Source organism: Aythya ferina, assembly GCF_964211825.1.
Source record: "Aythya ferina genome assembly, chromosome: Z".
Taxonomy (NCBI): Eukaryota; Metazoa; Chordata; class Aves; order Anseriformes; family Anatidae; genus Aythya; species Aythya ferina.
Window position 1 is genome coordinate 35,255,438 of NC_140299.1, and position 12,736 is coordinate 35,268,173.

General features: G+C 37.6%; 1 protein-coding gene across 6 annotated transcripts in view; it reads right to left on the minus strand.

Annotated features, from left to right (window-relative positions):
• BNC2 (basonuclin zinc finger protein 2) overlaps positions 1-12,736 on the minus strand; it is a 351,311-nt gene that overhangs the window by 19,030 nt on the left and 319,545 nt on the right. For all 6 annotated transcript variants that reach the window (XM_084504853.1, XM_084504855.1, XM_084504856.1 and 3 more), the window contains one exon: positions 7,518-9,484. In XM_084504853.1, the coding sequence (XP_084360979.1) occupies positions 7,518-9,484 (1,967 nt within the window). The remainder of the gene's footprint in view (positions 1-7,517; positions 9,485-12,736) is intronic.

Sequence of the window (12,736 nt, forward strand, 5' to 3'; positions counted from 1 at the left end):
CTGCAGTTCCTGTATTGCTGAGCCTCTCCAAATGACTTGTTGGAGAAGTGATAGCAAATTTCCACTGTCATGTTCTACTGCTTTCAATCCTCTCCATCTTGACCACAGGTCAACATGAAGATCACGACCCTGGAGATGCAGACCATTCCCTGCCAGAAGATTTAGCAACTCCTTTCACCTCCCAAGAGACACACACCTTGCCTCTCTTTTTTTTTTTCTCCACTCTAAAAAGGCACACATTACTATGTCCTTACTAAGCTATACCAGAAATGGAAAATGTCAAGATTAACTATTTTACAACCCTCCCAGCTGAGCAATTTCACAAGGTTTGTTCCCCAGATGTCTCTGCTTTTCCATTCTGGCAGTTCCTGTCCCCTTCTCTTCTGTGTCTCACCAATACTCCAGCAACTTGGTTACAATGGCATACTTTCTTCCTTCAGCCACAGCTGTAATTCCAAAGGGCAGTAAATACACAGCTATTCCTGCCACAGGTAATTCTTTCTCTGCCTTTCATCATTTCTCCCTAGATTCCACCACCTAAATACTATATCTCTCAGGATGCAGTGTCATGTCCATTTTTACTCATTTATTTTCACTCATCTATTTTTTCACTCATTATTTTGGGAGTTGGGCCCTAATGCTATCTTGTATCTATATAGTAGAGCTTTCTACATTGTAGCAGAAATCCCACTGCCTTCTGCAGTGAAGTTTAAAAAAACAGCTAGAACCTTTCTCTGCAGGAATTAATATAGGCTGGTGCTTAATTTCCCCCACTTCCAAAGGACTTTAGGAAAGAATACTTCATTTTCTCCCACTCTCTGGAGAGGGTTTTTGGTTCTTTCCAGTTGTTTCCCATGAATGTGGGGGCAACCAGGATATTGTGAATAAGCATTCATGTTCCCAGTCTTATCCTCCCAAATTGTATCTTTCACTGAAAGTAAAACATACAGAGTCTGTGCTAGAAACTTGGACAAAACAAAGATTTACAGCATTTCTCACAACATATAACAGGGGAAAAAAAATTGCTCAATACAAGTTTTGCTTTTAGGTAGTAGTTTCAGTGCTAGTGCTTTACCTATGCTTGACACCTGTCCTACTCACAGTGTAGCAGTTTATTTAAATAAATTTTTGGGTCACTGAAAAGTCCTTAACTTGCTCTGTGAGTTCACACAACAAGATATCTTGCACTGCACATAAATATGTACTCTCACTGTCAAGGTGATATTTTGTGCACTAAAAGAGAAGAAAAAATGATGGCAGAAGACAGTTTCCAAAAGTGACCACCACAGCCTCCAACTCAAACCCAAAACAAATGGACATGCGTAGCTGCAGAAGATACCTCAGTCCATGCCAAACTAGCCTCTTCAGGTCTTGGTTATTTATTAAGTTATTTAAAGAAAAAAAAATCCCAGGAATAAATTATTTGTATGCATTCAAGTTTTGATTCTGCTTCTCTTGTTCACATTGGTGAGCATGCAGTGTTGTAGGCATTTGCTCTGTGTTCAGCATGACTACTCATGAAAGAGGCTAACTCTGTGTTAATGGTGACATGAAACGTTTCTTTATGATCCAGGTTCTCTTGGGTTAAAAAGGAGTTAAATAAAGACTTAAGTAAACATTAGCGATGGCACAAATGTTAGAGTCTCTCCAACAGAAGACCTAATGGTTCATACAATTGTATTGGATATGCAGCTAGTCTCTTCATGAACCGCATCACATTTAGAAACAGCAGTACCTGGGTAAATAAGTTTGCATTTAAAAAATGTAGAAAAATAGCCCTTTTGTCTCTTGACAAATGGTTCATCAAACACCTAATGTCTTAAAACCCTATTTCATTGTTCTTATTGGAGGAAATTAAAGCTGTATGTGCCAGCTAACTATATTAGGGGACATACAGTAATAGTTATCATGGACTGGTGTGAAATAACCTCTTTCTCAGAGCTATCTCTTAGAATTGAAAGCATTTATAGAAAATAATTCCCTAAAATGTTGTCTATACAAGATTCCAAGCATAGTATGATGATGAAAAAATGGGTGCTGTTTTGTCAAGAAGGTGATAACAGGAGGTAGGTAGCAGGTTTCTCACATCTTCACCTCCCTTGATAATGTATGCACTGGCTCATCACAGGTAACTGATGTTAATTTATTCAAGCACACCTGTACAGGGCTGGAAGTCAGGTAACCAGACAAAAAGTATATATCTTTTTTTTTTCCGATACAGCTACCCAGAGGCCTATATCCACACAAATTTAGTTCTGGAGACATCAGCAGGTTTTAATAAACCACCTACAGATGTCTTGCTCCATTCAAATCAAAGAGTTTACATGTTTAAATCTGGATTGATTTAACTAGTAATGAAGTGGCATGATCACACTTGGCACCAATAGTTGCCTCATATTTATTTATAAGTCACCCTAAGCAGATATTATTTTGTTTTAAAATTTATTCATGGGGCTCAACCACCTTTCTTATCTTGTGGAACATACACACACACACACACACACACACACACACTCACTTCATGAAAAAATTAAAGACAAATCTGAACAATTAATATTCATACTTTAGTAGAAAAAAGACAAAGTGAAAAGTTGTTGTTTTGCTTCTCCAAGCAGGTACTGAACATTAATTTATCTCACGTACTTCGAGAGAAAAAAAAAAAAAGAGGTAACATATTGTTACTAATGTGCTGTAGCCTAAGAAACACAGATTCAGTGTTTCTGAACTAATTTAGTGCCAGTACCATGCACTAAAGTTGTCAGAGGAGATGTCTGTATTTCTCCTAAAGATTTAACAGTAGCTCCTCAAAAATAATTACCTATGGCAGAAGATCCACCAGGCATCCTGTTCCACTAGTGTTTTTGACCACAAATTTCTTGGTTCTTAAAGGCAAGAGCCAGAAACCAAGCTAAAAGCCCTAAGCTTCATCTTCCAGATCTTCACCTCTGCTTGTGTGCTCTCCAGCACAGACACAGATGAAAATTCGGCATTACTGTCCTCTTTCGACAGGAAGTAACTGTTCCCTCTTCCTGTTTTTGTGTCTCATGTGCAGCTCAGAATCATTTCCTGAGCATCTGTAGTTCAGTGCTGCCTTCAAGGAGCAACCACACCTATTTCTTTGTAAGACAAAGTCAATGTTTGCTGGAGTAGGACTCACAGATGAGGCTGGGAAGCAGATCTCAGAGGAATCCAGCAGCCAGGGCCACAGGCCTTTTCTCCTCAGTCTCCTCTTCTGAGTCTGGAAATAATTATATTTCCAAAGACAATTCTTTCCATTCAAGTGCAAAGTTCTCACAGGAACTTATCTTTTTCCCTTCTTTGTCTTTTCCTACTAAAATCTTCCTTGGAAATGATGTCTCTCTGTTCTAAAAGCAGGCATGTCATTGCTCCCGATCACTGACATCACTTTTAATATGGGTTCCTTTACTATTTACTTTGCATTGCCTTCCTGCAACAAGATATATCCTGTACATATTGCCTCTAGAAGAAATGACATTTGAAGTAAACACAGAAGCAGTGGTGGATGAACAGCTAATTTGGGGAGTGGCAGGTGAAGAAAGGAATAAAAAATGTTTTTAACAAGCATAGAGTTTCAAGGAAAAGAGAGACAGTTGTACTACTCTATTTGGGAAAAAGATCAAAAACGTAGGTATGTACAAGATTAATTTGATGAGTGCTGTTACTTGTAGCTGAGAAAGTGGTGAAAAAAAAAAGCCATCAAAAAAAATCTAGGCTCACTGTATTTTGAATATACATACGATATATATTCATAATGAATATCAGATATTCATTAATATAGACTGAATTTTAGAAAGGAACATAGAAGTACTGGGACATTGACAGTAAACGCATGAACTCTGCTTTGCTTTCCTCTGCCCTGTGTTGAAAAAACATGTGTGAGGTAGGACTCCTGAGTCTTCTGGTTATCTTGACCCTTATTTACAAGGAATAGCAGTGCTTACTCAAAGATCTTAGAAGTTATTCCAACCTTTCCAGCAGAAGAATATTTATACAGGACTTGACCTAGGCACAGCTGATCTAGGAACAGTGAAGCTGACTTTAGTCAAAACTTAACACACACTGCTGCAGGATATGCTCCACAATGAAGGGTTGCAGCTGTGACACGTGGATAAAAACCATGTGTCCATCAGTCAAAGCAGTGTTGTGTTTGCTCCTGGAGTGAACTGCTCTCTCTGGTAACTATGTGTATCAAAATCCCACCCTTGCAAAGCCCATTTTGCAGCAGCTACTGCCACTGTCAACAATTCAGTTTCTTGTATGTACAAGATAGAGGGAATATAGTCAATCGTTTGATTAACTAGAATTGTACTGAAAAAGGTCTGAAGCTATATCAGATGCCTCTACATGAAACAGAAAAGATCAACCAATGTTATTTATCTGCACATAAACTTGTGTTTTCTTTTTAGAACATTTCTCTAACTAGTTATAACATGTTTTTTAAATATTATTAATACAATTACCTATAATATTATTAATAATAAAGATAAAAACCTCACAAGACTCTATAACCTATGGGACAGCCACAACTCCCATTATATTAATAAGATCATACTGAAAAAATCATTTAATTTTAATTTTTGAAGCAAAGAAATGTTAAGCTTCTTTAGGTACTTAAAAGTCAGTTGATCGTTTGAGTCATAATACAAGGAAATCACACAGACTTTTGATAATGTATCCGAAAGAAAGAAACTGCAATACATGAAAAAAAATTATCTAGTAACACTCACTGTGTGCTTTAGGTAGCTATTTTTTATTTCTTCTACAGCAATTAATAGCAAAATGTTTCTGAGCTTTTAAGTGAAATTGCTTTAAGTGACCAGAAGTTCTCAGTTTGCAATACCATTTTACCCAATTATTTCGAGGGGCTGCCCACAATCTGAAGAGCTAGCCCTTAAAAACTTAGGTAATGCCTCTCTCTAAAGTAAATGCATGTATTTTCTTATATTTATATACAAATTGAATGGAAAAGCCTTTCGGGTTATTAAACAGTTTACAAAAAGAATATATTAAGTTAAATTCTGCTTCCTAAATGTATTGTATGAATCTCTTCTTTACCTTTTTCTTTTTTTTTTTTCTTTTTAATAGAAAAAACTAGAAAATAATGTTAAAAATGTTTAATTAAAATCTTTTGTCCAATTTGTTTTATATGCTCTACCTATGCTTTCATTTCTGTACAGTCCTACACATTACATTTCTAGACAAGACTGGATAACAGGAGAAAGTTTCAAAGATACTTCTCTCTCAAATGTCTGGAAGTATTAACAAGAACCATGGGAGTATTACTTGGCTCTTGCAAGGCGTTTCCAGAAAAATTTGCAAACCAGAGGTTCTAATGAACCTGGGAAAACATCAAACCTGAATGGGCACACAAACTGTACCATTCCTTCAAATTTTTTGAAGTGCATGAACACTGTTAAATCCTTGCAATTAATGGACATATCATGCCTATGAATTTATGTTGTTCCAAGTGTAACAATTAACCAAAACATATTCTGAATGTTGCTTGTGAAATGATATAAAAGGATGATTTTGTGATTTACACAACTCAAAATGATATGTAAATAATAATTTTATCTTAAATATGCAGCCTAATTTTTAAGTTCCTGAATCATAGATTTTTATTTTATGGCTTACTTTCAATAAGCTTAATAGAAGTATCCTACATAGTTCTCAAAATATTTTCAAAATGTATCCTATTTAAATGTTCATGTCTCAGAAATATTTTACATACATCATCACAGTCATCTCTTTGTTAGGACTTACAAATCTTTAATATACTACCTGTATTATTAGCATAACCTATCAATGGTTTCCTTCTGAAATTTAATATTGCACATTGTTCCACAACCTAAATCTAGTCACTTCTTAATTCATACACTGAATCCAAAGCTGTTTTGCCTCGTATATGATTAACATTTCACTAATTCACTTGAGGAAACAGACCAACCAAGGCAAATTTTGGACTACCGGAACCTGTGCAGTTTCAGGAATTGAACATATCTAAACTCAGAATGAAGTATGCCATTGACTCATCCACTTCCTTTGTCAAACTCAAGTCTCATAAAAGTTATCAAGACACCCAAAGAATGGAGTCTTAATTCACTTTTCCCTGCTTGATGCCCAGTGGTTTCTTCCTACTGTAAAACAAACTTCCTAGATCATCCTTGTCTGTTTTGAAATTGTTTTCTAATGGTTCTTTTCAGGGAATTTTATAAATGGGAAGAGAAGATATGAGATAGTCAGGGACTGGACTCCGTCAAAAAAGCAAATTTTGTCTCCTTAGTCTCCTCAGTACTAAGTTGCTTTCATTTTGTATTGCAAGATATATTCACTTTCAAACCTCAACAACTTCAATGAAAAAAAAAAAAAAGGAGCTGTGTGTGAGATACTTAGCTAGGTTTAATTTCCTTCCTGTGTCTGCTGAATCTTTACAGCATAATGAAAAAATATGAAACACAAATAAAGGAAAAGAGATGACCCAATCTCTCCATCACTCCATGAACCAGAGAGATTTTGTTATGTATTAATATGATCATCATCACATGTGAGAGCTTTTATCCACAACTATGAAATAACTGCACTATCCTACTAGCTTGAGAAATTCCATTTAGATTACATTTTCCTCAAGAATCAAAAAGAATAGTGTATATATAAACCTAAGAGTTTAAGGACCAGCTGCTTCTGTTTAACCCCACTGTTTCAGTATTGATGCAGCATAGCTTGGGCATGATTTCATTCGAAGGGCCAGCAGAATATACCCTGGGTTGATCTTAACAATATGTAGGGGTCTAGTCTCTTCTGTCTGAGTATACATTATTCCAATCAGTAGGGAAGGGACTTGCTCAGAGAAGAAAAGAAAGTGGACTAAATAACTATAGAGGATCGAGACGTGTATACATTCCTACAAAGAGACAATTACTTTCTTAATATTTACTTGTTGCTAATTTTAAAAATTGAAGAGAAGAAAGACTATTCTTTGAATGTTTCCTCTTTACTTCTATATCACCCTATGGGGATGGAAATCATTCTTTTATTCCAATCCTTCCATTCTCTCTCTCTCCACCCATTCATCCAATTGTCCATCCATCCCTTCCCCTCCTTCCTACTTTTATGCATGCATAAAGATATTTGCATTGTATATTATTTATTATATATTTAATAGAAGCTTTTCTAGATTTAAAAGCTGCAGGGAGAAGAAAATAAATGTAATAAGTTGCAGCTTATAAAGAGAAGTACATATAGTCACAGGTACACAGAAAGAATAACGACATTTATTATCTTGCCAGTCACTTAAGAGGATGGCACAATAAATACTATTCTGAATGCCAAGCAACAATGGAAATCTTGAAGTGATAAAATTCTCTCAATGTCACAAGAACATGATTGTCACTTGTCATTACTGTGCATCTCTCTATTTCTTCATGTACCCTAAACCACCTATTCATACATAATTCAACACATTTAATAATGTAGAAAATCAATTAATATTTACTGACCTGTCTCTGCTTCTCCGTGATGGGAACGCAGCGTTACAGCCAGCCACCGTGCAGACATGCATCTCTTTTAAATGAACATTTCTGTAGTGAAGTTTCACACTGTAGGAACTCTTGAAACTCTTCTTGCACACGTAGCAGATCTTGGGGTCAGGGCTTGAGCACATTTCACCTTCTGGGGAGAACTTCTGAGGGCTGCTATAGTTGAATGTGGAAGCAAAACTTTCATGAAGGGCAGCCATACTGGCACTGCCTCCATTGTACAGTCCATATTGGCTCATGTAGAACATATCATATGTAGGGTCTGTATACTCTTCCTTCACCTTAATGACATCCTGGTTAGAAGAGTCATTGTGGTTTTCATCTTGTCTGTCACTATGCATCATAGATTTTTCACCAGGTTCATGGAGGCGATCATCGCCTTCCATGGATTCCTCACACAATTTGGGCTCTGATGATTCTGACTCATTTTCATAGTCTCTCTCATGCTCCTGATCTTCTGATGTCATGCTGTCTGCCCTTCTTATATCTGGTCTGGTAATACATCTGCTTCTGTCAGTTTTAGAAAAGTCCTTCACTGACAGGCCTGGGCTCATTTCTTCCTGAGAATGGCAGTGATTGTCATGACCAATGTCATTCACCATTGTACTGCTGTCATTCACCTCTTCATCTTCATCATCAAACTCATCAGCAGTATCAATAACTTCCTTTTCTATTTTAACTGGCATGCTCGACTTCCTTGGCTTCTTCTTGGGGGCAAGATCAGTATTAGGCTCTGGAGTGGGCATCAGCACTGATGGAACCGATGACTCTGAAGGAGGAGGGGGATGCTGCTCCATGCCACTTGATGCTGGTATTATTGGACTGGTAGGGAGGGAGGTTGGAGGACTCACCATCTCTCCAGGAGTAAGTAAATTTCTGTAAAAAGGAGGAACAGGTTGGACAGTCTTTAAAGCTGGAAACACCAGCTGGCTGGGAAGAGGATTCTGTAGTACAGGATCTAGAGGGGGAGTGGTAAATCCCATCGGTGGACGCCCTGGGCTTGTTAAAGTTAGGTTGGATTTTGTACTTGCTATGACTGGAGTGGCAGCACCTGATGTAGCACGAATTAGGTCTTTGTCTCGATTATTCCTTAGCATAGGCATGTGGAGGCGGGGGTTGGGGTTAGCACTGTGACGATTGCGGCTTCTGAGAGAGCTGAAGACCATGTTGCAGCCTTCAATAGTGCACCGGTGCTTGATTTTCAGGTGAACTGCATTGTAGTGGATTTTAAGAGTACCTTTGTCATAGAAAGTTTTGCCACATGCATTACAAAACACTCTTCCTTTTCTGGAGGCAGACCCCATTCTCCTCATTCTGTGAATGCGGAATGAGCTTTTAGTATGTTCTGTTTTTGATAAATCATTGACAGGTGTAGGTGTCTGAACAGGAGAGACACAGGCTGGCTCAGTTTTGGGTTCAACATTTGTGATGCTGGTCAAAGCATTCCTGCTGGATGTTTGCTCATTCTTGAAAGGTGTAGGGGAAACTTCAGATTCACTGCTCTCATTATATTCATTTTGGGTTGTAAGGCTTGGTTCACGGAGCCTCATTGCTGGCTGTTCCAGCAGGAGGCCATTTGGAGGCAGCCCCAGCAGTGGAGCAGAGACTGGATTTATGTATTGGAATGGAAGCAGGAATGCAAGGCTATTCGGGATGTTTTCAAAATGATGAATGCTGGAAGGGTTGCTGTTCTCCAGGTGAGCAAGGAGACTTGGGCTCCTGGTGCGATTATTGCTTTCAATAAAAGTCCTTATATCTGAATCTGTCTTTGAAGATGGCACAGCCACAGCCTGCCCTTCTTTTTCTTGAATTGCCATCAGCTCCACAATGGATTTGGTTTCTCCAAATCTCAGGAACTGCTGAAGGGTAATGATCTCTTCTTCCCTGGACATGATGGCCCAGCGGTCCAGCACCTTGCCTGCAGCATCCTAGAGGCCATATCAAAGAAACAACAAAGACAAACACAAAGAAAAAAACTTATTGATTCTGCATAATTATTGAATTCAACAGAAGGTGCTCTGCTGCCTGCACATGAAATACTAAGCTCAAAAAAAAAACAATCACAACATGCAAACAGAGTTAATAGAACTCAACCAAAAAAAGCAAACTTTTCAGCCATGCAAATATAGTAATTACAATCACAGTAAGAGAAACAAGTTAAGTTTAATAATGTCAAAGCAAGCAAAATGTAGACCACTGGGGATCTGTGATCTAAACACTCCAATACTGCTATTTTAACAACAGTGATCTATATAATATGCAATAGTTTAGCATACATTAGTATAAAGCATGAACTGTTGCTGTGCAGTCCACAATGTGCATTCCATATTGTAAAATATGGAAAATTGTACTTTAGTTGTTATAAAATAGTGACACTACAAAAAAGGTCTAAATAAATAAATTTGAGAGATTTCCTTTTGAAATGTAGGTAAACATAAAGCTTAAGTAACTCATGGACCTTCTCATAAGAAAGTCTGACGCAAGACAAAAAGTCTTAAAAATACCATATAAAACTAGTATCTTTCTTTCTTTCTCTCTTTCTTTCTCTCTTTCTTTCTCTCTTTCTTTCTCTCTTTCTCTCTTTCTCTCTCTCTTTCTTTCTTTCTTTCTTTCTTTCTTTCTTTCTTTCTTTCTTTCTTTCTTTCTTTCTTTCTTTTTCTTTCTTTCTTTCTCTTTCCTTCCTTCCTTCCTTCCTTCCTTCCTTCCTTCCTTCCTTCCTTCCTTCCTTCCTTCCTTCCTTCCTTCCTTCCTTCCTTCCTTCCTTCCTTCCTTCCTTCCTTCCTTCCTTCCTTCTTTCCTTCTCTTTCCTTCTCTCTTTCTCTCTCTCTCTCTTTCTTTCTCTCTCTCTCTCTCTTTTTTTTTTTCCATTAAAACAATACAGAAAAACACATTCATTATAAACTTGCATCAAAAGGTAGAAATACAGACACTGTTTTAACCATAACTGGACTATTAATGGGAATTGATTGCAGACTTGCGATCTTGGTATGGTTTAGACTTAAGGGATGACTTTTTTTTTTTCAGCCTTGTTATAAATGACAGTTAAAAATATGTAAAAAGTAAGCATCTGATGGATGTAGATAGCATAAATGTGTAAAAATGTTGTCTCTTATTATTGCCTTCTGATACCAAGGGAAAAATCCAGAGAGAATACACATCAGTAATCACTAGACTATCTGTTGTTAAATATACATTAAAAAGCATTTCACACTTTCATTTTTGCTAGTAAGCATGAGATTTGCCTGAAGGTAGGACTTAAAAATTCTGCAGTGTAATGTCAGGCAATCCATTCCAGCATGTATTGATAAAAACATATTAAAATACTTATATAATGAATACATTATTTTATTGGCATCCTTCCTTTTGGGCAAATGCTGGACATAACATCAGCATGGTAACTATAACCAACAAGCACTGTTGCATGCCATCAAATCAAAATTATTCCAATGCTTGCTCATGCATTAAACAATTTGAAAGCCTTGCAAAGATACTCCTCTGTACTGTCTCTGATCTTTTTAAATCCTGAATCTCAGCTTCAGAACTTAACCAAACATGTTGGACTACACAGTACTGCAAAAACCACTAGCACTTATTTGATTACGAAGCCTGCAAATGTCTTTCAGTTTTTGCAGGTTATATTTATTTATTTAATTAGTTTATTATCTTCAGTCTTCAGAGGATTGAGTCTTTCCTCCCCTCACGTTTTCTAGAGCACTGGAAAATGCAGTTTGCCCCAAATGGTAAAGCCTGTATTTATTTGATGAAAGCTGGTTTTCGTTATTTCAGCTCTGATGTGTGTCACCTTTATGAATTCAAAGTTAATGATGTCAATGTCATGTATTCTTCAGAACCGTGCATGCTACTGTGGAATGTTTAGAAAGGCTCCACATATGGCCATTGACAATGAAACCTTACAAGATTGTGAAACCCTCAAAAGTAATTAATTGCAGAATACTTTTAGAAGGACTCACACTGTTGACCCAGCTTCAGAGCACCAGAACCAATCTCTGTGCAGAAGCTGCTCAGCATGTTCTACACAGAGATTTAGGAAACCCATCATGCAGATGCTGTTTCGCAGTGTGGTCCTGGTTTGCATTAGTCAGGAAGTGTTTGCAGCTTTGAATACCTTTGAGCACTGTGGACATCGCTAATTTTGCTATTCCCCCATTTCTACCTGTCTGATGGAATAGTATTTTAGAGGTACTCTATGTTAATAAAAATCATCCAGAACATAAAACAACAGCACAACATGAACAACACCCAACTGCAAAAGAAAGTGAAACAAAACAAAAGGACAGGTTCACATTTGAAAGCTCTAAGATTATGTCTTTTCTCATCCAACTAATTTTGGCTACTCTGCCCATGAATGTGACCTATGTTTCTCGTCTTTACTTCTCCCACAACTTCCAGCCAGCCATAGTGGTTCTACTTTTGAGCAATTCTGATGTGGTACTCCAAGAACAGTTCAGATTTTGGTGTCCAGGCCTTTGCTGTCATCTGTGACCCAATTTATATATACACATTTCCAATCTGAAGCCACAAGTATTCATTCTTTCTAACTTGCATTGTTTGAAGATGGAAATAATATTGTCTAATTTACGCTGCTTACATGTATTGAATTAGGACTCCTGGCTGCAGCCAGCTGCAGGCTGCTTTGTAATGTACTACTGGTAGTAATTTGTTTTGTTTTTGCTGTAATTTGTAAATCACTCACAGGCTTATGTAACAGATGGATGTTTTATAAAAACGGATATTTAAGTAAATAAAAATTAAATACAGCCAGCATGAGAATAACTCATGAGAATAGTAGGTACAGATCCTGTAACAGACTGCCACACGTAAGCGGAAGGTTACCGCACGCAGTCAGTCACCCAACCGCTGTGCAGCTAGCTGTTTGCACTTACCAAACAGGCAGACATCAGTGTGCTTTTGTGGAGTTATTTCACAGCTCAAGTCAGAGGCACTGGCAGTTGGCTATACAACCTATCTCTCAATGAGATGCCACCCCCTTTTGTCTTGTTTAGCTAAGGACAAAACTTTCTAGATTTCCAGTAAAGAGGGACAGACTTACAGCTGCTGCTATGTGCCACTGATCACAAAAACTAGCAGTCGCACAGCACAAAAGCTAGGTGTGGCTGCTGCAGGGTTACTCTCACTGTCACAGAAATTGCAAGGAATAA